This window comes from Sus scrofa, chromosome 10, assembly GCF_000003025.6.
Source record: "Sus scrofa isolate TJ Tabasco breed Duroc chromosome 10, Sscrofa11.1, whole genome shotgun sequence".
Classification (NCBI taxonomy): domain Eukaryota; kingdom Metazoa; phylum Chordata; class Mammalia; order Artiodactyla; family Suidae; genus Sus; species Sus scrofa.
In genome coordinates, this window is record NC_010452.4 from 3,221,801 (window position 1) to 3,249,735 (window position 27,935).

Sequence of the window (27,935 nt, forward strand, 5' to 3'; positions counted from 1 at the left end):
AGTTTCTATCAACTGAACTCTGTATTGCTGATGAATAATTGTTCATTCGAGTAATATTTTTATTAATAGAGGTACTGATGTACAAGAGATTATGTCAAATAAGACCACATGTTTTATGTATTTTGTATTTTACCAAGCATCAACACTATGTTGACGGCTCCTCAATATGGACTACCGTTCCCGTCTCCAAACTCTAGGTCCCCTCCAACTTTTCCAGTCACCTGAAGCGCTTTCCTCTGTTTATCACCTTTTTATCAAGATGATCACAAATTAATTATTTGTTTGCTGTTCTCTCTGTTTATTCTCTGTACTTCAGCAGTCAAGGGGTTCTGCAGGTTTCTGTGGTTTCCCTGCCTTCTTCTCCATGCACGACCGGGGCCCAGTTGAGGCCCTTTCCATTGTGAAGCTTCCCTGTTCTCCCTGCCTTTGTCTTACCACCTTTCACACGCAGCCAGCATACAATCTCAAGACAAATCTGCCGCAACACTTTCTTGAACCATACTGCATAGTTACTTGACTTGTTACCTCCTGTTACATCTAGGGCTCCATAGAAGGTACTCTCTAGAATTGACGGCTGCAATGCCTCTGACCCTCTCCCATTCAGCCATCTCATCACTGACTTGAGTAATGATGTAAAGGATAGGCTGAGCAGATGGGGAAACTGGAAAGGAAACGAACAGAGACTGAAAAGCATCTCAGTGAGCTGGAGTGGAAACGATTGTAGAAACATGGCATGTCTTTGACATCAATGTAAATTTAAGAAAGATCCTGCATTTTTCTCCTTTAACATTCTAAACGTTTAATGGATTAGTCTTCCACCTTAAGAGGTGTACACTTTGTGCCCAGGGAATCAAAGAAGACAAAGCTAGGTTTAGAAGGTAATTTGTGATGTCATATATAACACCGCATTTATTTTATGCCACGACTTGATAATGGCTATTTCCCCCATCGCACTGCTTATGAGGAGCTCAAAGTTTAAGTGATCAAAACTCACTAGAGAATGTGCTGGGCAAAGAATTTATATTTCAGATTGCTGCATTTCCCTCCAGCTGGATTGTAAAAGGTTGAGGTTAAATTACTTTTACATTTTAAAGTGTACTTTAAAGTGCATTAGCTTCCTAACGTTTCTGCCCTGAAATGCTACACTAATTTGATATTTGTCCTCTATCTTTTTTTTTTTTTTTTTTTTTTTGGTCTAAGCTAGACAGAAATTTGAGTTGACCTTAATTGTATTTTCTTTACTTTTAAACTACAATCCTCTATTAGCAATCTTTGGACACGTAAACAGGAAATGTTGTCATCTTAAAAATGACTAGATATTTTCTTTTCAATTTAGAGGTTTCTTTGAGAAATATAATAATCCTGTCAAGTTTAAAACATATAGCATTAGTCATTTGTGACTTATGTAAGTGGAAAAGGTTGGAGCCTATTTTAGTTAGGTGCATGAAAAATGTACTCTCACCTTCACCTAACTCAAAAATGGCTAAAGCAATTTAGTTCAAACTCTCAAACAAGTTCACCTTTGGTCCAAGATAAAGTTTCAAAAATCTCCTCCAGAATGGAATCATGCTCAGAGAAAATTTTGACCTAGAAAGGAGATAATCTTTAAAAAGCATTTCTTTTATTTTTTAATTATGCATACAAATGTCACCTACTTTGAAACATTTTACTTTTCTTGATTCTTATTTTCATACAAGTCAGTTGCTAGTTTTCATATTTGAAGCATCTAATAGTTAAATTTTTACTTTAATGATCAGTTAAAATAATTTTAGTTGAATTAATTGGTTTGTAAATTAAAGCAAAACGTATACATTATATGTTATCCTGTAATTACTAGACATAATGTTCAATGCCCTATATTAGTGTAAGATTGTCTGGAAGTTTACAAATTACCCAATTAACTTGCTTATATGGTGCATATTCATTTAGTATCTGTGATGTGCTCAATGCTGGTAGGTGTTAAGACTAAATAAATGAAAATGACGTGATTTTTCGCCGTGATGTATTCAGTCTTGGAGGCAGCTACCTGGACAGAAAAAGGCAAAATGGCAAAAATAAATTTGCTGCAAGGACATCCATTGATTCTTGTCTGAGAGAGTTGATAAAAATGCTCAGAAATATCTAATCTGGGGCTTGAAGGATAAATAGTAAGGTGGTATTACTCAAAGGAAAATCCAGAGGGAAGATAAAGGCTTTAAATGTGAAAGTGTGTGGTGTTCCAGAGAATTACAGAAAATTCCAGTGTGTCTGAAGAAATCTGTGACTGATTTGGGAAGAGCCCTGTTTCCCAGTTATAATGGTATAAATTGAGTTATTTTTTTCCCAGTTCCCTACTCATGCCTTTAGCTTTTCTTGATTATTTACCAGCGCCTTCAGCACACCCTTGGTCAAGTGAGTTTGTTAATTTCTCTGGTGATATCTGGGGAACATTTTTTCTGTCCTTGTAATGTTGGCCTTGGTGAGGTGATTTTGGCCAATGGAATTTTGACAATGTCTCACAGGCGTGGAGTGTATTGTTGTGTTTCTCTTTCTGTTCTTGTGCTTCTGTCATTGTCATGTGAGAAGCTTTCTCTAGAAAACCACTGTATCTCATCCTGGGTCCTGGATGGAACACCAGTAGAGCAGACCTGAGCCCACTGCACAGCCAGGAATCTGAGCTCAGTGTTAGCTTGAACAAGCAGTTGTAGCAAACATGCAAACCACCAAGAAGAAATCAAAATAATGCAGTTTTAAGCACCAACTAATTGAGTGGAACTGCTTCAAGGTAGTTACAAAAATACGTGGAGCAATCGAGAAGCCAGTCAGGGGTCTGTAACAATATTTTGACATGACAATAATTTTGTTGTTATTGCTGCTGTTATATGAGAAATCTTTCAACATTATAACTCAAACGTAATAGTTTATTAGATTAGAAAAGTCTAATGGCATATAAATAATTTAGGATATTATTTCAGAAAATAATCAAAGAGTAGGTAAAAAGCTTACCTCATGCAGTAGCAATGGAGAAACATGGGTTATAGGTAAAATAAAATTTATATGGTTGCCTACTAATTGGTATAAGGCATATAGGGAGAGAATCTAGAGACGATAAAAGTGGGTTTAAGCTTGAGAGATTGGGTGCTGTGGTGCTTCCACTAACTTGTTGGGTCATGACAGAAGTTGGGTTTTATAGCAACAGAGACAATAAGTTCAGTTTGTGACACAAGTGTTATGAGGAATTAATGAAAATCAGGATCTACAAGAGAGTTGCAATTATGGACCCTGAATCAAGAGAGACTCTAAAAGGAGAAAAAGTGTGAGAATCACTGATGTATAGAAAACAAATGAAGAGATTGAGGAGTGAATTGGTCTAATCACTGAGTGCTCATTTGTCTGAAAGATATGAAGGGCATCTGGAAAGTTGGCAAGTTAAAGAGAGAATTGAATTTCTTCTATTTCCAACTTCCATTCTCATCCGTCCATCTCTCCTGAGCCAAATAGGTTTAGGTGCCCTAAGGAAAAGATGCCCTGGATAGTAGAAACATGAGAGCTATTTGAAGCAATTTCTTCCATCTGAGATTATTGCAAGCCTGAGCAGCAGCTTCTGGATGTCTTAATTTTGAGGATTAGAATGTAATTGTTAGCAGGGAGAGTTTAGCACTTAAAGATGTCTGGCACCGTACGAGTGTAGTTTTGTTTCCCTGACCCTTAGGAGCTGAAGAGTGCTTGAATAAATGAAGCAGTCTTCCTATCCAAGGCATGGGAAGCTCCTCAGGGTGAAGAAACTAAGTCTTAATAGCAGAGCAGAGAACCGATAGGGTATTGCTGCTTTGTTTGAGGCCACAACTACATGGCACAGACTTCACCATGCAGAATTACAGCCCATGAAGTATTTTAATACTGCAGCATTGACCTGGTGTCCAGTGAGTAAACAAAAAGTATGAGCCTATCTAAGTGGGGCCAGATTAAAAAAAGAAAACATAGAGCATGATTACTGTAAGCCTCTAAAGAAATATAGATGATGGAGATTCTTGCAAACTTGGGAAACACAAACCAAAATAATTTGTGGTTGAGATTAAGTATACCAATTAATAGGGGATTGTTACAAATACAAATTGACGGAAAAGTATCTCACACCTATAAAAATGAATACAAAACACAATGAAAAACTGAAATTAGGAAGATATACCTAGAGATATATCATTTGAAAGTATAGAAATTTTATAAAAAAGAAAAAAAACACAAAATAAAATGCTGGTAGATAAAAGTTTATAATCTATAGAAGTAAAACAACTTCAGAAGATATAGTATATATACTCGATGGAATACTACTCAGCCATTAAAAAAACAAACTAATGCCATTTGCAGCAACATGGATGGAACTAGAGACTCTCATACCAAGTGAAGTAAGTGAGAAAGAGAAAGACAAATACCATATGGTATCACTTATATCTGGAATCTAATATATGGCACAAATGAACCTTTCCACAGAAAAGAAACTCATGGACTTGGAGAATAGACTTGTGGTTGCCAAGGGGGGGGGGGAGGGAGTGGGATGGACTGGAAATTTGGGGTTAATAGATGCAAAGTATTGCCTTTGGAATGGATAAGCTATGAGATCCTGCTGTATAGCATTGGGAACCATATGTAGTTACTTTTGATGGAGTGTGATGGAGGATAATATATGAAAAAGAATGTTTATATGTATGTGTGACTGGGTCATTTTGCTGTACAGTAGAAAATTTTCAGAATGCTGTAAATCAGCTATAATGGAAAAAATGAAGATCATTAAGAAAACGTCAACTCAAGTAATATATAATAACTCAAATAATATAAAATAACTATGAAAATAAGATTAATTTGGAAAGGTAAAACAATTCGTGAATTGCAAAAATTGAGCAAATATATCATTGGTGCACTCACTCTGATGGTTATATTTTTTAAAACAATTCCAACCATGTAATAAATGCTAAAATCACAGATCATAGGAGAGGAAGGCTGAGAATGCGAAGTAGTGGTAAGTGATGGATCTCAAATTAAATAAATGTGTGTATGCATTGGAGATACCCAGAGATACGAGGGAGGGATAGAAGCCCACTGGGCATCCTTGTCTCTGAGGGAAATAAATAGTCAAGAAGAAATAATATAACAAAGAAAGGATTTAGGGAAAAAAACAATAGAGAGGTAAAGAGGGCAGTGAAAGTGCACATTGAATTTTAATTATTTTTCTTCTAAATATGTTCCAGGAACTATACAAATCCTTTAAAAATGACTAAACTTTTTCCTTTCCACTTTTGTTATGCTTCCATTATTTTTTATGATAAGAATTTAATCCTCAGGCTATGTTTCAACTCAAGAAATATTTAGAGGGAGAGCAGCACTGAAGAATATGATTGCAATATTGCTGACATATTTGGCCAATTTATTGCTTTTTTTCTGGGTCTTAGAATTTTAATGATACATGTGTAATTTATGTGAACTGTAGGATTCCACTTTCTCTTCTACAATTTTTTAAAAATTCATTTGAAGTCATCTTGGTGCTGATTTTTGGTGGCAATCAGTTGCTAAAGTAGAATTTGGACTTAGCCTAACTTTTCTGTGTGTGAGCAATGCCAATTTATTTTTTGAAGAAAAAAAAAAAGAGAGAGAGAGAGAAATGACAGCAGAGCTGTTTCTGTAATGGCCAGTTGAAACAAGAAATGCACTTCTGTCTCTCTAATTACGCCCGAGTCTGTTGAGTTTTAGTGTGGTGTGCTTATCAGTTCTCCAGGCGCTTGTTTAATTGGGTGACAAATGGAAGAATATGACAGTCTCGGTATGAGAAGTTTAGCTAGTCTGTGCGCAGGCATTCGTTGTCCTATTACAAAAAGATAACTGAAGTCAGAAGCTTTTGATATGCTTAAGGAATTCAGAAATATTCAATACTGCTGAAACTTCAAAAGACTATAATAAAAAGTTGTATATTTCTAATCAGAAGCCACAAGAAATGTTTTAATAAGTAGTTCAGAACAGTCATATTAAATGTGGAATTTCAGAGGGATAATGAAAAATTTTTCGTAAAAGTTTTTCCTTAATAAAACATTGGGAGCTGCTGTGAAATACACCCTATCGACTCTCAAATTAAAGGAGACAATTAAAAATAATAATGATGAAATGGTTTTATTAGATTGGCGACACAAAATAAGCCTATTCTAACCAGGTATCTTGCTTTAGTGTCTTAGTATGGCAGAGCATCCTGTGGTTGGCATTTTGACAGTGATAGATTTTCCCAGTGTGTGCTTTGTGCTCACTGCCAGCCATGATGGACTGACTGGCAGCACCCCTGCTTCAGCTGCCACTATCCTCTAATATGGTGATAGGTGCTTTTCCTCCAGCCCTTGACTTTTGCATCTGCCTATTTTTTAGCTACTCTATCAAACGGAAGCAAAATAAGTAATTCAGTTGCTGAGTGTTGCTATCACCTAGAGCATCAGCGCACAGTTAACTGCTTGACTGCGACTCCAAGTGACCACCGATTGAGCAGGTTGGATAGATTTAGAAACATATGGATAAAATAAATTATACAACAAGGCTTATTGAAGTGAGAGGCTGTGGTTCGTGCTACCCTCTGCTCACCCATCATGGCAACAGATTTTGTGTGTATGTACTCAGTTGTAGGTGAGTCTATAACATCTTTGGTGAATTCACTCTAACTGCTCATTTGCTTACTCCATCCAAGCAGAGAGAAAACACATCCAGGTAGAGGAATGGTTTAGAGTAGTTGGAGCAAGAGGTACAGAAATTCTTTGGGAAAGGAATGAGAAAAACTGTAGGAAACAGACCATGCAAGTTCTTTCGCAATTAAAGATCACTCTCTCCAAGGGAGAGGCAGGCAAGGCTGAAGACTCTCCTAATCCCACTTCTTCGATGATTTTGTTATAGTAAATGTAGCTTTCAAGTAAGTCCTACTTTTCTATTTTCATTTTTATAAAATAGCGGACATCATTGTTGAAACTGTTGACAAAACATCATTTGTTTCACATGATGATTTATGCAAGCTCCGAAAACATAGTATTTGTATTCTGAAATTGCCATTGCATTTTCAAGTTTATCATAATTTTAAGTTGATTTCATAACTCAAAAAGGCAATGAGACTGCAATTCATAGCATCAACAATAAAGAAAATAAAATCATTCTTAATGTTTTACCTCTTCTGTTTCCTTTCATTTCTAAACTAAATGTAACGAATGTTGTCTTACATTACATCTGTTTTATGTGAAGCAACAGAAAAGAACCTCTGGCTCCTGCGTTTCCTAAAATGTGATTTCTCAGGACTGGGGCAAGTGGCATTCAGAACCGCAGTGGCGGCCTAATAACTCTCGCCAGAAGGCAGACAGCATGCCACAGCCCTGAACCAAGTTGCAATCTCTGTTATTTGCAACTGCCCTGTGGCAGTGACACTTTATTTTTTTTCATATTAATATTGGATACATCGGAAAACTCTTAGCCAACAGTAGGATAACAGCAGTACTCCTTAAGACGTCATATAATGAGGTACAAGCTTACCATTTATGTAACTTTGTCAGGCATAGCTATCCCAAATGTAGCTTTTAGAAAAACATCAGTTTTCTAAATGTATATATATGTAGTTAGAAATCTAATGAAAGCCTCTCTTTTTTTTTTTTTTTTTTTTTTTTTGGCTATGGAGTGTTCTTGAAATCGTTATGATTTTTAAGCTTTGCACTGTTTAAAAAATAAATCAAAATAGCATCTGTAGGAGTGAGCTTATAGATTTCGCTTCTCCCAGACCAATCAAGCACCACGCATTGAAATTCCATGGTAACCATGGTTTAAGCATAAAAGAGTCCTGATGTTATTTGGCAAGTTTGTTCCAACTAAATTGTGTCCAGTTCACCTTCTTCTGTATTACACTGAATAGACACTTTAAGAACCTGAGAAAACTCTTTTCTGGCCTCCTGTGCAGTCTTATATTTTAATATGTATTCAAAGAGCGTACACAGTCTTTCTCAACAGGTTTACACGTGGGTGTTTATGGGTTGCAGATGTGTATTATTTTGATGGACGGTAGGAAAAATAGGTCAATCATTGTAGCCACGCCTGGCCTCATGGCCACAAATACAAGTGGAAACTGCACTGAGGCAACTGCTCTCCAAGAAGACATAGTCTGTTTTGTCCCTAAATTAAACATATGCTCTGTCTTTTGTATCAGTCTCCTCAAAATGTAATAGGTTGTTTCACATACTTTATCTTAGCTACATTGTTTCTCATCCCTTATGTTTTTATAATTTATATTTATTTTATACATGTTTTATGGATATGTATGATAGCATTTATAATTATCATTTGTAATCCTCATTGTTTTAAGTAATTCTGCTCTTTTTATAGAAAAAAACTCTAGGGAGCTTTTAAGAATACGATTCTTCAACTATACTGTAATTTTTTTAAAAGTCAAAAAAATACAGTTCTATGAATCAATGATACTAATAGCTGAAAGTATGTCATCCATTGAAAACTATGGGAACTAGAACCAAGGGAAATAATTTTCAGCACAAAGTAATTTGCATGGATAAGTAATTCAACAATGGTCTATGCTCCCTTACATTGAACCCATCTTTGATTCATGTTTGTGATTATCGTGTGAAGATTTTGAGTCATCTGAACATTGATTATATATCATGTACTATTTTAAACTTCCATTAAGTTGTTGGAGCACGTTCAAGAAACATCAACGATGTCAAATGCACTTTAAATCGTGATATTAATCGTGAATAATACACTAAGCATAATGTGCATTGTTCTGTGGAGATGCAAGGAAATTTATCATTGATATACTCTTGTATTTTTCACTTAAGGACGTGTAACTTTGTACATGTAAAGTAGTAAATAGTTGTACAATAAAATAGTTGTAAAACTTACTACAAATAGTAAGACAATTTTAAAAATTAAGGAAGTCTTTGCTACTGAAATATGTTTATTCTGATATGAATACTGTTTTTACATAGTTCTTAAAATGAATATGTTTGAAAATTCATTTCTCATTAAATATTAAGCCTAGATATGTTGCAGCAGGATAAAGAACTGGAACTATATTGAACTGCATTTTGATGTTAAATGTTTAGTAAAATTTTGAAATAAAGTGCTAATGACTTGCAGGGGAAAAATAAAAGTATTTTTTAACTCAATATTTACATTTAAAAACCCATTATACATGTATTTAATTTCTTATGTACAACTTATAATTATCATATAACATTTGTGTGATTGATATCATATATAATTATCATGTAGGACGTAATGATCAAGTATAACACTTTAATATCTAAAATGTATGTTATTATAAAATTGTATGTTGATGTGTATTATACCATATGATATAATTATTTCATATAATTAATTACAATTTGTACTATGTATAAATATTTACATATATACAAACTACATACATATATTTAGTACCAACACTTTCTAAACCTTTCAGTCAGTTTGATAGCTTCAACCATGTGTGGTGATAAAAGATTTTATTTCTAGGGCGTTCCCGTCGTGGCGCAATGGAAATGAATCCTGCTAGGAACCATGAGGCTGGGGGTTCAATCCCTGACCTCGCTCAGTGGGTTAAGGATCTGGTGTTGCCCTGAGCTGTGGTGTAGGTGAGATCGCAGACATGGCTCAGATCTGGCATTCCTGTGGCTATGGTGTAGGCTGGCAGCAACAGCTCCGATTAGACCCCTAGCTTTGGAACTTCCATATGCCACAAGTGTGACCCTAAAAATACAAAAAATAAATAAATAAATAAATAAATAAAGATTTTTATTTCTTTAGTAAGAGCAACAACATAGTGGAAGCTAATCAACAGTTGTATATTACTTCTTAGAAATCTGGTATAGAGTAATTTAAGAATATGTGGGAAGTTTTATTTCAAAGCATTAATAAATTAATACATAGAATAAAAGCTAATTCATTTGGCCCTCAATCAAAGTTATATTAACCAGACATTCACAACAGTATTATTGTTCATGAGAATGACTCAAGATACCACCCCATTCTAATTGACCTGTACTTCAATCTAGACCATTAAATTGTGCGTTATTGTTTTAACTGTATTGCTAGAGAGAATGAAAGACAGAGAATAGATTAAATTAATGCAAGCAAAGTTTCCAAAACTTAAGTCTAGAGCTTGAAAAGCCAATATGCTGTTTGGAATGGGCATGCGATTTAGAAGTCATGATATTCAAGACCCAATTCCAGCTTTCATTTCACTTCTGTGATATGGAACTAGCTCTATAATTTCCTTGGTTCCAGATACCTCATTTGTGTAATGAAATGGTAAGCTAGGAGATTTCTAAAACTCACCATTGCTCTAAAATTTACATATACTGTCACTGTTCCATTTTCTTCAAGAAGGTCTCGAAAACATTAAAATATTTTCAAGTAAAGACCTCTAACTGAAAGTAAAATATTTATTCACCAATTTTGTTCACAGTTATTGAATTTCTACTATGTGCCAGATACCATGTTTAATGATAAGTAGGAAATTTACAGTTAAATAAGTAAAAAAGGTAATGTAAACTGGTGATTGTAATTTTATAATTGCCATAATGTAAAGAAAAATTTGTGGTAAGAAAAAAAGTGTAAGATATTAAAATATTGGGAGTTTTTATCTCCTAATTTTACTCCCTCAAATAATGTCCTAATCTTGGAAAATAGTGCTTTTAATTTTGTTAAGGTGTCATTGCTTTTAGAAATCTTCCCAACTGTATCTATGGGGTCTTTTCCTGATACCTTTTTCATTATTAGAGTTTCTGTTTTGAATATTAATTATGAAAATTTAGTAAACTCTGTTCTTTAATGTAAAATATAATGATTTATTTTCAAAAGATTTCAAAGCCCTTTAACCAATATAAACTAAAAAGTAATTACCATTATGAAAAATTGAATATTTAAATAGCTTGCTTATGTAATTACAATTCTTATTGTTACCTGTAGTTGAGGTTACTAGGAAAAGGCTTATGTCTTTTTTCCACTTTCAGAGAGAAGTGGAATTATGAGTATGCACCAAATAAAAATAAGAAGGATTAATCTACAAGTTAGTCCTGGCGGATGATTGACTAATCATGTACATATCTGCAATTACGGAATAGGCATAATCATGGTCTTGAGAGAAAATGAAATAAATGTGATACTTCAAGGTGACTAAAAGGGAATCAAATCCAATTAAATAAATTATTATATTAATAACCTTAAGATAAATCATCTGCTTTTCATTATTTATTTAGTGTCAGATTTTAGCAATTTATTTTGGCAAAATCACATTATAACAACAATCAATTTGAAAGGATATAGGTGCAAAGATCCATGCTAGTATTGTAGTTTAGAGACATGACTACAGATAGATACCAGATAGATAGGTTGATGACACCCACATAGATGTAGACATAGATGACATGTGGCTGCCTTGATATAATTCATGAGAACCAATATTAACCAACTATTATTGGTAAATGTTTTACTGATAAATACCATATATACAGCAAAGTACACAGTCATGGTGTTGAGACTGCAACACAGTTAAGCCTCCATCATCTATATAAAAATTCAAACATGACCAGAATCCAAGGAGGCCCCCTCACCTCCTCTTACCTTTGCTACTATGCACAAAGTGCGACCACCCTCATGGCTTATAACTCCATAAAGCATTTTTGTCTGACCTTGACCTTCGTATTAATGGAGGCATGCTCTATGTGGCTTACTTCACTCAACGTTATATTTGCGAGATTCATTCAAGTTATTCTATGTCATTGCGGTACAGTATGCAAATCCTCAGTTTACTTGTACATTGAATTCTCGACTAGCATTTTGATTTCTTCAGTTAAGGATTATTAAGAATGGAATTGCTATGAACCTATTTGCATGGACCCTTTGGTTATACTCATGTTCATATTTTAAAATTGGCTTTAGGTCTGGCTCATGAGATGTGCCTACATCTGCTTAGATAGTTTCTTTTTTTTTTTTTTTTTTTTTTTTTTTTTGTCTTTTTTGCCTTTTCTAGGGCTGCTCCTGCAGCATTTGGAGGTTCCCAGGCTAGGGGTCTAATCAGAGCTGTAGCTATTGGCCTACACCAGAGCCACAGCAACACGGGATCTGAGCTGCATCTGCAATCTACACCACAGCTCACAGCAACGCCGGGTCCTCGACCCACTGAGCAAAGCCAGGGATAGAACCCTCAACCTCATGGTTCCTAGTCGGATTCGTTAACCACTGCGCCATGAAAGGAACTCCTTAGATAGTTTCTAAAGTGGAAGTGGTTATACAGATTTACAGTCACAACTCATATTATTATCAACACTTGGCATTTTCTGGCTTTATACTATTTTAAACCACTTGGTAATGGATAATTCTACCTCATTCTTCTTTAAAATTCCTTAGTAAAGTAATACACAATTTCATCTGTTTTGTCAAGTGTACTTAAAAGTGTTGCTGCTACCATTTTACCTTATGTTTGTAGATTTCCGCTTGTTGGACCTATCCATTTCTAATAGAAGGGTGTTGAAATTTCCAACTGCGTTCATCTATTTATTTCTATAATTCCCTTCGTTTTTGCTCCATATGACTTGAGGCTCTACCCTTAGGCACCTAACATATTAAGTATTATTATATCTTCATGAAGGGTTAACCATTTTTATCATTATCATGATGCTCTCTTTATCCTTGGCAGTTTTACTTGTCTTCTCTGTCTGAACATAATATAGTTATATAATTATACTCTGGCTTTCTTTTGATTAGTATTAGTATGGTATATTTTTCTCCATTTATTTATGATTAATCTACACTTTTAATCTTTACATTTAAAGTGCACTCCTTGGGGACAGCTTAAATTTGGGTCTTGTTTTATGCTCTATTCTGAAAATCTCTGTCTTTTAATTGGTGCATTGATTTTCAATGTGATTATTAATATAGCTGGATTTATATCTACTATACTCATTGTTGCTTCTTATTTGTTGCCTTTATTTATTGTTCCTGTTTTTGTCTTCCACTCTTCTACCTTTTGTGGTTTTACTTAAGCATTTTACATGATTCCATCTCCTCTCCTGTCTTAGCATAGTGGTTATAGTCTGTTTGGTTTTTTTTTTTTTACATTTTCTATTCATCTCCCTGACATATGCAATATACATTTATAGTTAATCCAAGTCCATTTTCAGATAACACTACACGACCTCATGGGTCGTGTGAACAACTTGTAATAACTCAATGATCTTAATTATTCTCTCTCATCCTTTGTATCATTCTATCATTCTTGTCATTCATTTCATTTATATAAGATACATAAAAAATACAGTCCTTATACATTTTCATATTATTATTTTGAACAAACTATTTGTTAGTTAAATTAAAAATAAGAAAAATAAAAAAATATGTTTTGTCTTCACTTATTCTTTTTTTGATGTTTTTCCTTACTTCATGTAGATCTGAGTTTCTAACCTACAATATTTTTTCCTCTATAAAGAAGTTGTTTTGATATTTTTTTTTCTTTTGTCTTTTTAGGGCCACACCCACAGCAGATGGAGGTTCCCAGGCTAGGGGTCAAATTGGAGCTACAGCTGTCAGCCTACACCACAGCCACAGCAACTCCAGATCCGAGCCAGTCTGCGACGTACACCATGGCTCATGACAACGCCAGATTCTTAACCCACTGAGCAAAGCCAGGGATCTAACCCGCATCCTCCTTCATACCTTCAGTGGGACAGGATGGCTAGAGTGGGCTGCAATTAGGTATCCCCTTTCCCTTAGGCCAGTTAAGCTCTGATAAACCACCAGAAAAGTAGGCTCTCTTTCTGGGCATAATTCTTCACAGGTGAACCACGCGGTACTGATCAGTATTCTGTTGTTTCATATACATAATCAGTGGTTTATGAACTTATTCAGAAACTATTTCAATATACTCTAACATATCTCTTGAAACAAGTAAAACAGAATATTTTGTGAGGATAGAAGGGCTGTAAAAATATAAAGCACATGAAAATTTGGTGTTATGAATAAACGATGGTCCTGAACAGCAGTTACTCCTACTCGCAACCATGTTCAAGTTGGGTAAAAAGATTAGGGCACATACACAATGAGAGGGAAGTAGTTCTTCCTCTGGGCTTTTCAGTTTATGCCTTGGCTTGAATTCTCAATATTAACATTTATTAATTTTGTCATTATAACTGACAAATTGGAACAAACAACACTGCTGGTCCATATTTATTCTTACCGTATGATTAATAGTTTACAGATGATGTGTCATTGTTATGGAGGGTAGATACATTCCTTTTTTTTTATTTTTTTGAGTTTAGGTGGGAAAAGTATTTCCCCCTCTTGATTTCCAAGAAGTTTTTTGGAACATTACAAACTTTAATAAATGTGCATTTGTAGATTTGCATTAAGAATTATGCTATTCCTACGGTCATGTGTTTTACAGAGTTGTTGATCAACAATAATCAATTCAGTCAAAATGGTTGCACTAACACTTTGTTTATTTTGAAAAAAAGCCTAGAGCAATAATAGGTTCACAGAGCTACTTATAATATATACGCATGTATGATTTTTACAAGAGGCATATACATTTACTTTTTTCATTCAGTAAGTGTAAAGGTTTTCTCATACAACCATACATTTTTTGAGAGACTCCTTGATTATCTTCTACACAAGAGATAAGGATTGTTTCTGTTTTCCATGCAGTTGCTGTTGTTGTTCTTTTCTGTTCTATGCAAGTGAACTGCCTACTTTCTTCTATGTCAGTATTTCTAGTTTCATCTTGTTGTGGATTATTCTTACCATATTGCACTTGATTGCATATTGATGTGACTTGTGCAAAATTTGTGTATAGACTCATTTAAGAGTGCGTGTGATTTAGGATGGATATAAAATTCAGGCACACTTTCTCTGTCTACAAAGAAAATGTTAACATACAGCACTGATGTCAGAAGAATTATTAGGATTTTATAACCTCACATGATAGTTCGGGTATGGAAGGCTCCAGTAAGTCTGCCATAGAGTTGTTACTGTGTCTTTGCCTTTTAATAGAAAACATTTCCACATAATTTACATTTACTGTGAAATTACTACGGTGGGCCAGGCCCATGAGAAGGAAGCATGTATCACAGATTATCTCATTTTTCTTCACCACCTCTTTCTGCTGTATGATTTTAGCCATTTTCCAGACAGAAGGGTGAAGCTTAGATCGTCGTCTCTGGGAAGTAGTAGAGGTATGACGTTGACCTTCGCATTCTCATTTAAGTCTATTTTCTTCAAATTAATCAACATTAGTTTGTATAATTCAAATTATTTAACATGATTTTTTTACTCTCTGCAAAATTCTCCAGCCGTGAAAAGAATAGGCATCAATGTAATAAAACAATACAGAAACAATATAGGAAAAGTTGAAAATAGAGATGTTTTCCCATTTACTATACTTTTATACCCTCTCTGATTTTTAACAGGATAGTTGAACAAAATTCATATAAATTGTCAGTGAGAGAAGAGCATGTTTGTTGTATTTTGGAAACAAATTTGTGCTAAACTAGTTTTGACGTTACATCCACAGCAGGTCAAGCCATGGCTTCCAGTCCCCTCCATTCCACACCCAGTCCCTTAAGCACATTCATTTTCCTCATGATATTCAGATAAAACCACAACTCAATGGTTCTTCAATACTTCAGGAAGTTCCCTTGTTTCAACATCCTCTCACCAAGAGATAAATTTTAGAAAATACGTAAAATGCTTTCTCATTGTGTATGTCATTTCTCAAAATGCTAAATGCTATCAGTACTGGATTATTGTCTTGTCAGGCTTAATCATTTTTATGTGTAGCTATTGGATAACTCTTGCTTCGATATGTTATATATGGAGACCCCTAAATCAGATGTCCATCTATCAGCTCATGAACAAAAGTTCAAGCTACTGCTGGCACAACCATATAATTCATTTTTGGTAGAGTTAATATATCTATATAAATGTTTGTATAATAAGTTAGCTTTTATTAACTTTCTTTTCATTTTTATTCCTTTTATTACATTGACATAATACAGACATATTTATTACTGATGAAACATGTAGGATCCTTAAAATCCACAATTGGAAAAGTAGATTTTCATCAATGAATGTGCTAGAGTTTGTGAATTTTTATATTAAATCAGACAATGACCAGTGAAATCAGTTGTGAATGATTAAAAACAAAATAAAATTATCAATGAGATATGCTATATTTTATTATTGTATACTGCAAAGTTAGGGAATAAAATTATCTACAGATAAATAGTTAGATAAATAGTTAGAGATATTCAAACTTTCTCTAAATGTATAGGACTATTATTTAAATCTCTTGAATTTACTATTAAGAAAACAGTAACTGAACATAAGGGACCGTCTGTAATGAGATAAAATAATACAGTTTAACCTATTTCAAAAGTTGAGCATTAAGAAGATTGCATACTAATTTCTCAGATCCCATGTCAATGAGTGTGTGCTTTAAGATACTTTTATTTAGAAAACTGTATTAAGTGGCAAATTTTGGAGCTTGTTTCTATAAATGTGGTGGTAGACGGTTATGCGTGTTGGTGGGAAATAGTTAAGCTACTCTATAGAACAAGATGACAATTTAAATTATCTGAAACCCTAAATATTTGGTGTCTTCAAACCTTTCACTCATCTGTTAGTACGCATTTATATTTAAATATTAATTATACACACCCAGGCACACACACATGCACGTATGTGGCACATATCAACACCAGGACTTATTTTCCTGAATAAACTAAGAAATATTCCGTGTCACCATTGGAGGGCAGCAGTAAAGAAGTACACAGTTGGTGTGATGTTACAGAAATGGTAACGTACATTCCCAGCTGTTGTTATCTGTTCCCCTAAAGGCCTACCTGTTTAAGGAAGTATGATGGTCATGATACAGTTATTCGTTCCCTCAGGGCATCTGTCCATGGCCCTGTTTTTGATTATTATCTGTAAGTTTTTGTCTCCCAAAGTAGTAATTCCATCTTTAGTATAACTTCTAAGAAATAGGTCTGCATTGTCACTTCTTCTAATGGATGTTTTCAACTAAGAGTGTGATTCAACTCAGAGTCAAAGCGCTCAAAACCATATGCCTCCTTGCATGCCCTTCATGGTGGACCTTGCTCAGCATCTTAATGTTATCACTTATGCTACAAACTATTGCCTTTGCTTCTCTCCATTATATATGTTTTCAGTGTTTTGTAATCTTGCCAGTTCTAATTGTTTTTCATAATCCATTTTCTTCGGATAAATCGTGTCGCCACTGCTCCTTCTGGGCCTTCACCATCTCAGTGACAGCCTTAGCATCTTCCTCGGTTTGGTTTTTCCCTCACCCGTTATGTCCTCGTCTCATAATGCCCATGGGCTTCTCCAAGGGCATAATATGTGCTGTGACTACTTCAGTGAGCAAATAGGCAATATTTCCTGCCCTTGGTGGCACTTGCATTCTAATGAGTAGTGTCAACAATATTCATGATAAATGACTAAATTACACAGCATGTTAGAAGCAGAAAGCTACTGTGGAAAAATGTAAAACAAGGTAAGGAGCAAAGGAAATAAAGGTTGGAAGAAGGACATGTCTAAAAGTACATTCATTTAAAATGCATTAGTCCAGGGAGTTCCCTGATGGTGTAGTGGTTAGGACTCAGTGCTTTCACCCCTGCAGTCCACAGGGTTCAGTCTCTGGTATGCAAATGAACTGAGATCCCATATCCAGCTGCCAAAAAGAAAGAAAGAAAGAAGGCAAAAAGGAAATGATTTCAGAAAATGATTTTTTAAAATTTAAAAATAAAACAGCTTAGTCCAAGTAGTCTAGAGAGAATGTCATTTGAATAAAAACTGGAAGAGAGTGAAGGAGTGCTATTAGAAATGTCTTGAGGAAGATCATTCCACGTCCAGGAACAGCAAGTCAAACATCATGAGGCAGGAGAATAATGAGCAAAGAAGCCAGTGTGTTGGGATGCAGTAAATGAGAAGAGGAGGGATGAGGCCAGAGGGGTAACAGGCAGCTGGAAGATATGGCATCTTTTTAGTCCTAGACGGGGCTCAGGCTTTTATCCTGAGTGAGGTGGGAAGATATTGTGGGGCTATGAAAGGTGAAATGAAATGATCTATGCAGTGTTTTGCAAACCATTCTGGTTATAGAGAATAAAAAGTTCCAATGCAAAAATGATTACAATACTCCTCTGTTTTGAAGTATGTTTGGTTTTAAAAATATATCCTCAGGATAGGTTTCCAGTCTGCTATCATTGATTAAATGCCTCCTCATCTCTTGATTACTATCCATCCTAAGACACCCTTAGGGGAAAAAGTCTACAATAGGTGATTCCATAATTAAGTGCTAAGTTGGACACTGCAGACCATAGCTTTATAGAGATGGTGTGGTAACACTAGTGCAAATTATTAAGGACTACTTTGTGTGGGTGTTTGAATATGAGGTTAATTTTGAGGATAAAGAAAAATCAATGTGTTTATAGGGAGAAAGATGGAGGAGGGGCAAGGATGTTATTGTATAAGCAAAGGCATAGAATTAGCGGATCGAGCTGTACAGCAAGACTGCCTGCCTTCTGGGAAAAGTGGGATCGATGGAAGCCAAGCAAAAGAGTTTAGACTTTGACGCCACCATAAAAGAGCTGAAAACTGTAGATTTTTAAGTAGAAACAATAAATAATAAAATCAGTCTTTATACAGTAGTCTAGCAGGTGGTTTGGATTTATTGAAAAAAAATGAATGAACAAAAATCAACTCTTAGATGAGTCAAAGCTTGCTCTCTACCTAAAGAAGCACGCTCTGCCATATCTTCAGTAAAACTGGTGACCTTTTAGGAGTGATGTTGTTGACCAAAAAGAGGTACCATTATTTTCTCTGAAGACTGATGCTTGGTCAAAGGGAAGGAAATGGAATTGGTGATAATGGAGCCACTTGTCTCCTCTGTGCGTAGGTGTGTGTATCCGATCCCAGACCTTCTACTGGACTGGACAGGGATGTTGACTATCAGTTGTACAACCCTGGTGTGTGACAACTCCACTGACTTGAAAGAATACGATACACTCTGGTTTATATAATAAGGTGGATGTTTTGTTCTTCAGGTAACAGAAACACGGACAGGTCCTCTGGGCTGCAGCAACTATGACAACCTAGATTCTGTCAGTTCTGTTCTGGTTCAGAGTCCTGAGAACAAGATTCAGCTACAAGGTATGTAGGTATAATTGCACTAGTTCTCTATTAGCCTGAATGACAGTTATCCAGTTGTGATTCTTGCTTCTTCTCCTTCTCCTTCTCCTTCCTATTTTAAAACTAAGCAGTCTTGCAGTATTAGGTTGTTAAAATTCACGGAAAAGGCTAATATGGTCATTGTTAACTGATGAACCTCTCTATACCAGATGAAGAGAATGTCAAAATTCACTTTACTTCTTAAATGAAGTAATGCATCAGAACTGAAATTTTGTGATAATATTTTTCTTTTAAACAGTGATCATTATCTCGATAAGCACTAATTTTTACATATGTCTGCCTGAGCTTTGATGTTTTTCTTGACACACTCCAATAAAAATGTCAGCCGTATTTATGCATATTGTAATTTGAACTGATGACATTTTAAGAATAAACTAATATGATAGTTAAGGCTGCATTTGTCTTTTGACAAGTAGAAATATACTTAAGAATATATTAACACAATGTTTATATTTGCTTTATTTCCTTTATAAAGACAGATTATGTGACAGTGGCAATAGTTTATCATCTTCTTTCTCTTATGATATTTTGTGAGATAATTCAACAGAAGATGTTTTAAAATAATAATTTTAACAAATATATACTATCCTCTAAATGGGTATGGATATTCATACAGGCAGGAGGAGTTATGAATCCACATATTTAAACAGATCCTAGTTCAACAAATTCAGTGAAGTCTTTGAGAGGACACATTGTCTAAATTAAGTTGACTGATCAAAGCACGAATTTTGAGTTGTTCTCTTGTCTACCTTCTTTAATTGCCTAAGTGAGACTTGTATTTCTGATATTCAGTTTTACAAGAAAATTCTTTAAAGTTTCAGAAATTATGCCATGTTTTCCCCTCAGCTTTACAATCTTGAAAAATGTAACGGCATCAGGTTATTTAAATTTATCTTAAATGATAAATGAATTTCATTCATTTTGAATTGCATAAAAATTACAAGTACTTAGAATTTCTAAACTTGAAATGCTATCCAATTTATCATTGTCAGTTTCAGATTTAAAGTTATAAAATGTTTTCTCGAATTTAAACAGAAATGTGCTCTATCAATATTACTTGCAATTCTCTACTGTTCATTCCTTTTTAAATGTATGCATTCACTTTCCATAAGAGTATTAATTTGCGCTGAAAAAGACAAAGAATTTTTACATCAGACGTCTCTTTATTTCAATTGATTTACTATTAAATTGTATTTTTTTAATTTTTATTTATTGATTTATTTTTTCCACTGTACAGCATGGAGACCAAGCTACACATACACGTATACATACTTTTTTTTATTATTTATTGATTTTTACTCTCTGAAAAAGTGTTCAGTTTTAGGAGCATTATATTATAAACACAAAACTTCAGCCTTCTATCTGCCTTGAAAAAACTTAACACAAGAAATAAATGAAGCAATACTTCTGCAAAGACACTCTCATTTTTACAGATTAAAAATTATAATACAATTACTTGCTTTATGACATTTTAACTGTTACATAAATTCTCTGAATTTCTTTCCATTTTTTCTTCTGTTTTCAGTCTTGTATTTTGTAAAATTAAGATTGAGATAATCATCAGGTTCCACGTACTTAAAATACCTGAGATGTTGTAATAAGTATATGCTGACTCCTGAGTCTCGTTAATAGAGTCTCTGGCTTAGCCTGTGTCTTACACCAAAAGCAGTGTTTTCAGTAGACTCTCTAGATATTTCTGAAGTATACAGTAATTTGATGACTCACAGCACTGGGCAGGTGAGACTAGACTATGTCTAGCTTCATCATTTTACTCCCCTAAGTCATTTGATGTATTTCACCTGCCTTACATCAAGAAAGTATGTCTAATAGATTCTCATTCCTCTTCTCCTGTCACCCAAATTGCCTTTCCATCACCATTTCCTTAGTTTAGATTTTAGTCTTCTGTCTAAACTAATCTTTATTTTTTATATCTTCTACTTCCCAGTGAAGCACGACTCAGCATATCCTGCATGGTTAAACATCACTGAAATACAAGGGAATTAATTCCATACACTGCGCCCTGGTAGAGGAACCCAATAGCATTACTCTACATTTATTTTCATAAGCAACTCACTCATTGCATTCTTATAGTTTATGTGAAGTGAAACAATATTATCTTCTATTTTTAAAAATATCTTCCACAGTCCATTTGTGTGTGGTGTCGTTAACGAATTAGCCTATGCCACAAAAAACCTCTCCTAATGTTGAAAACCATCCTTCTGTCAAATCATGTTCCAGTCTACCTTTTTTGTGAACCTAATATGATTGCTTTGCCAATTAATTATCCCAAATGAAATACATGCAGTCCAACTCTAGTAATTATGAAGTGTCATTGTATAAGATTATTATACACTTAAGTTATGTTATATTATATTATATTATATTAATTATTTTATTTTCCCTAAATGTATTGCATGTACTTTTAGGGCAGGCTATGTTCCAGTCATCTTTATATTGGTACCTTACCTAGAAATTCTCTTCCAAATGGAAGGCATTCAATAAATGTTATTTATTTGAAGTAAAATAAAAGTGAATAATAAACTAGACAGTAGGTGCTAAGAGTACTTTTCCTGACTGAACTAAAGGAGGATTAATCTACAAGAATGAGATAGGTACAATTGTCAAGATATTTATAAAGTAGATTTTTCCCTAAATGCTAATTCATTATTTTAATTAAATTAATCTTATAGGGAATGGTCATGTCAAAAATGATTTTTTTTTGGTTAGAAAAGAAACATGAAATTTGTAGAAATTAAATTTTGCAGTAAATAGCAAATAGCCCCTGACTAAATTTTCCCTTACTTTTGTGTTTTTATCTACTGATTAATTTGAATATTTAGCCCTTTGTTTAGATTTTTCTATTTATCAAGGAAAGCTAAAATGTAAACTAGTAGAGACCTCAAAATATTAATTTATAGCCTTATTTTCAGTTTTGATTTTTTATAGAGTTAGCAGCTTATTAAACTTGCATGTGGAAAACCAATAAACTGTATTACTAAGGCTGTCTTAATACAGGACAAGGAAATAAACTGTGAAAAAATTAAATCAGTCTGACTGATAGTTTCCTGATAGTCAGTCGAAGTGACCATATAAAAAATACTTATATAAGGTTATGTGTTGTTAAGGTATAAGTATTATAGCCACATGCCATAGCTCTTTGGTCAGTGCCACAACCCATTGTGTTATGATATCTACGTAGATGTGAGCTGATAGTCTGAAGGTAAAATGGAAAACTATTTGACATCAAGGAAGATAGGTTCTCTCTACATCATATAATGTAAATATTCTGATCAATTAAGTCAAATAACCAATCAAATAATTTGAAAAATCAAAATTAGATAGTCTGATATATTAAACACCTCTATAATTTCTGGGACTCTTGAACAGTGCATGGAGTCAGTGTATATTGAAAACAATGATAACTACTTTCAATTTTGCAGATTTTGCTAGTTTTCTAATGATCATTTTTAAATGTCCGTAGGTGTTCCCATTGTGGCTCAGGGGTAACAAACCTATCTAGTATCCATGAGGACATGAGTTCGATCCTTGGCCTTGCTCAGTGGGTTAAGGATTTAACAGCCTTGCCGCAAGCGGTGTTATAGGTGCAGAAGCAGCTGGGATCTGGCATTGCTGTGGTTGTGGCTGTGGTGTAGGTCAGCAGCTGCAGCTCCAGTTCGACCCCTATAGCTTGAGAACTTCCATATGGTGCAGGTGCAGCCATAAAAAAAAGACAAAAATGTATAGATGCGTAACTTAATATGCTAAATTTTTGATCTTCTTTGGGTATTGTACATATGTATTATACTTTTTCTTTATCAAAATAAATGTATTTGCTTTATTTGCTCTGTCAGGGCTTCAAGTACTCCTTCCAGACTATCTTCAGGAGCGTTTTGTACAAGCAGCTTTGAGCTACATTGCTTGCAATTCAGAAGGAGAATTTATCTGCAAGGACAATGACTGCTGGTGTCAGTGTGGCCCCAAATTTCCAGAATGCAACTGCCCCTCCATGGACATTCAAGCCATGGAAGAGAATCTTCTTCGAACAACTGAAACCTGGAAAGCCTACAACATGGACTTTGAAGAATCAGGTAAGACATATTTTGCTCTAACATTTTTTAAACTTGGCCAAAAAAAAAAAAAAACCTGCTATATTCAAAAGACTATTTTACTCTTTTGGAAGAAATTATTACATACTTGGAGGAATTTTATTCAATTGATTAGTATCATTCTTTCAAACTGGCATATGTATTCCTTTTATTACTGGTTATTCAGTATTTTACTGAAAACGTATGTGGTACCTTGTGTATTGCCCCATACTGTTGGCACTAGAATCTAGCCTGCCCTTGAGTTGATTTGTTAGTTATTTAATAATGAAAGTCCTTGCCTTTCTCAATATAAGAAGTTAAACAGTGAACTGAAAAAATGCACGAACGGACAGTCGAGAGTGTTACGGAATTTTCTTTTTTTGTTAAAGTATGGTTGATTACAATGTTGTGCCCATTTCTGCTGTACAGCAAAGTGACCCAGTCATATATCTATGTATCTGTATGTATATTCCCTTTCTTATGTTATCTTCCATCATGGTCTGTCCCAAGAGACTGGATAGAGTTCCCTATGCTATACAGCAGGACCTCATTGCGTATCCATTCTAAATGTAAGAGTTTGCATCAGCTAATCCCAAACTTCCAGGCCCACCCACTTCCCCCCCACACCCTCCTTGGCACCCACAGTCTGTTCTCAGTGTCTGTGAGTCTGAGTGTTAAGGGTTTATTCGGTGGATTTTCTGAGCACTTCAAGCCCGGGAGACAGGACGCTCAGCTCGTTCTGAGTGAGCGCGCCACAGAGCTAAAGGGGGAGCCAGATAGTCAGAACATCAAAAGACTGCTGTTAGTTAAAGAAAACTACACATTTCAAGTTAATGAATTTAACACTTTTCACGTATGGGAAGATGCAAAATTCAGGGCTCGTGAAACTCTTTCCTTGATGGGTATCTCAGCTACCTGAGGCCAGTATCCTGTGCTTTCTCATCCTGAGTCTCTTAGGGTGCACTCTTAGGGGTCACTCCAGTGTCTCATATCTTTTTTTTTTTTTTTTTGTCTTTTTTGTTGTTGTTGTTATTGTTGCTATTTCTTGGGCCGCTCCCGCGGCATATGGAGGTTCCCAGGCTAGGGGTTGAATCGGAGCTGCAGCCACCGGCCTACGCCAGAGCCACAGCAACGCGGGATCCAAGCCGCGTCTGCAACCTACACCACAGCTCACGGCAACACCGGATCGTTAACCCACTGAGCAAGGGCAGGGATCGAACCCGCAACCTCATGGTTCCTAGTCGGATTCGTTAACCACTGCGCCACGACAGGAACTCCCAGTGTCTCATATCTTAATGGATGGCATCCTGTTTCCATCCTGAGTTCCTTCGGAGCTCACCCTCAGGGCTAGGAGGTGGCTGTAGTGGCTGAAGGCTGATGCCCACAACACCCTTATTTCCTGACATGGCAGGCAGCATTCTCTCTCTCTCTTTTTCTTTTTGTCTTTTGTCTTTTTAAGGCCTTACTTGTGGCATAAGGAAGTTCACAGGCTAGGGGTCGAATTGGAGCTGTAGCTGCCGGTCTCCCCCACAGCCACAGCAGCATCTGCCACCTACACCACAGCTCCTGGCAATGCCGGATCTTTAACCCACGGAGAAGGCCAGGGAATGAACCTGCATGCTCATGGATGCTAGTCAGGTTCGTTAACCACTGAGCCTCAACGGGAACTCCTCAGGCAGCATTCTTAATCCACATACTTCTGATATGCCTCTGGACTATTCTCCTGGCCCCCGAGTTCCCTTGTGAGGCAAGCTACAGAGGGTGATTTTTTAATACTTTCTTCACAGTAAGATGAATCTAAGATGAATCTCATGAATGTCCATTATCACCGAACTATTTATTTTAACCAAATTCAGATCAATTTTGATTTAATATTGTGTGGGGATTTATTTTTGTTATTTCTGATTTTTTATGTGTGCATGTATATGTTTTGGATATTGTTTCTTATGGACTATGTAGCATTGAACTTTAATAAAAAGTTAAGGAGTTTCTGTTGTGGCTCAGTAAGTTAAAAACCAGACATAATGTCCATGAGAATGTAGGTTCGATCCCTGGCCTTGCTCAGTGGGTTAAGGATCTAACCTCACCACAAGCAGTGGTGTAGTTTGTAGATGTGTCTCAAATCGGTGTTAAAGTGTTAATTTGGCTGTGGTGTAGGCCTCAGATGCAGCTCCAATTTGACCCTTGGCCTGGGAACTTCCATATGCAACAGGTGTGATTGTAAAAAAAAAAAAAAAAGAAAAAAAAAAAAGAAAGAAAGAAAGAAAGAGAAGGTTAAGAATATCTCAGTATGAAATGAAAATAATCATTCATGATCATAGAATAATAAAAATAATTGAAAAATTAAAAAATAATAAAAATTCCCATAATGTGGTGAGTATAATTATGTTGCAGGAAGGGGGACCCCTTCCAGGGCCCGAGTATGAGCCCTTGCCTAACACTCAGAAATGAATTATCTGAGAAGACACAGGTGTTGATGAAGCAAAAGACTTTATTGGGAAAAGGCGCCCAGGCACAGAGCAGAAGGATAAGGGAACCAGAAGAACTGCTCTTCCGTGTGGCTCAGTCTCAGGTGTATGCGAGCGGGGTTGGTTTCTGGGTTGTCTCTGGCCTGTCATCTTGTTTGGCCCACATCTGGCCTGACGCAGGGTCCTTCCTGGTGGCACACACACCCCTCGGCCGAGATGGAATTCCAGCACCAAGCATCCCGGGAGGCTGGTCATCCCTCCCTCCTATCCGCCCTCCCAGTGCCTCTGCTGGTTTTCAGGGCAGCACCACGTTCCTTATCAGGGCCTCCTGTTGTGAGTCAGCTCAGGGAAGCAGCTATTATCCTGCCTGGTCAAGGTGGGCAGTTTAAATCAATGGTTCACTAGCAGTTATGTAGCATTTAGTCAAAAGTGCTAGGCATGACTAGATTTCAAACTGGCAAAAGATGCTTTAATTGCTAAGAGGTCAGGTTTACATGCTTGGAAGTTATAATTTTGTGAGTGATTCGTGTAACTCAACACATTTAAAAAGCGACAATAAAATTTAACATGCATTTACAATAAAAACACTTAATTTAAGCATAGAAGGAATATCTCTCGATACAAAAAGGCCACATATGACAAGTCAACAGCTAACATCAGACAAGAAAAATCACAGTTGATGATTTCAACAAACCCTCACTCTTTTGCTTAGTAGAGCTATCATTATTATTAAATGAAAGGCTAGGTAAGTAGATTTAGATTTTCTTGAGAAATGTTTTGATCAAAATAGTGCATAATAAATAATCCTTCTCCATTCTAGTAATATAACTATTTATATAAATAGGAAAAACCATCTAAGAATCAAAAATTCTATGTCCTTGAAATTGTTGGAATGAATGTCTAATCTCAAATTCTTCTGTTTCGTTTTCCCAATAGAATACTCATAAGCAATGTATTAGAAGCTGAATATGTTATATTCATGTAGAACCATCTGATGTTTAATTATGAAATGTAACACTTTTAGATAAATTATGATATGTGGTAGTCATCCTAGAGTTACATTAAACAAAAAACTCTTATCTACACATTACAGTGTTAGACCAGGGAATCTTAGGCGCCCCAAATTTGTGGGGCTTACACAGGATTTCTGCCCCCTTTATTTTGCCTTAAGAGGATATGTTTTAAAAGTCATCGATTGAGCATTGAGGGTTTTTGTTTCCAGAGGAAGAGTACTGGACTGATGTACGCCAATGCTTCTATTGATGGTCACTACAAAGTTGAATGATTTTTAAAATATATTTTTAAAGAAATAATAGATCATAAAAGTAACAACTAAATGGACTAAAATTCCTGGCATGAAATGTAAGCTAGGGATTCAAAGCTTGTTTTCTTTCTTCCTTTCGTTTTCCTTCTTTCTTTCTTTTCTTTCTTTTTTTTTTTTTTTTTTTTTTTTTTTTTTTTTTTTTTTTTTTTGTCTTTTTGCTATTTCTTTGGGCCGCTCCCATGACATATGGAGGTTCCCAGGCTAGGGGTCAAATCGGAGCTGTAGCCACTGGCCTACACCAGAGCCACAGCAACGCGGGATCCGAGCCGCGTCTGCAACCTACACCACAGCTCACAGCAACGCTGGATCCTTAACCCACTGAGCAAGGCCAGGGACCGAACCCTCAACTTCATGGTTCTCAGTCGGACTCGTTAACCACTGCGCCACGACGGGAACTTCTCTTTCTTTCATTTCTGCCAATAGAAACTTAGGGCTATGCGTTTCCCCAGGCAGAGATTGGCTGATGGGAGAAGGAAAAACCAGCAAAGCTTCTAGAAGTTGTGGAGACTAGACTGACAAAAGTTAAGACTCCACGGGAAAGAAGTTCAGTTTCATTATGAGATATTTGCTGAATTTCTGATTGTGCTGGATGCTACAGAACTGTTCAGAAGTCTTTGTGAGCAGAGTGCAGTCTACCTCAGACTTGCAGGTGCTTAAGGGACAGAAGCTCTCTGGAGGGAGGGGCTTGAAAATAAAACAAGAAAGGATGGAAAGCCCGGGGAAGAATGAGGAGGTGACACTGCGTTTCTGCAGCTGTTTTCCCCTGAGGCACATTTATCAATTCCAGGAGTGTTAGAAGCTGAG

At 35.7% G+C, this 27,935-nt stretch overlaps 1 protein-coding gene across 3 annotated transcripts in view; it reads left to right on the forward strand.

The window, feature by feature from the left end:
• BRINP3 (BMP/retinoic acid inducible neural specific 3) overlaps positions 1 to 27,935 on the forward strand; it is a 404,393-nt gene that overhangs the window by 258,564 nt on the left and 117,894 nt on the right. For all 3 annotated transcript variants that reach the window (XM_013980016.2, XM_013980017.2, XM_005667914.3), the window contains exons 5-6: positions 19,110 to 19,215; positions 23,106 to 23,342. In XM_013980016.2, the coding sequence (XP_013835470.1) occupies positions 19,110 to 19,215; positions 23,106 to 23,342 (343 nt within the window). The remainder of the gene's footprint in view (positions 1 to 19,109; positions 19,216 to 23,105; positions 23,343 to 27,935) is intronic.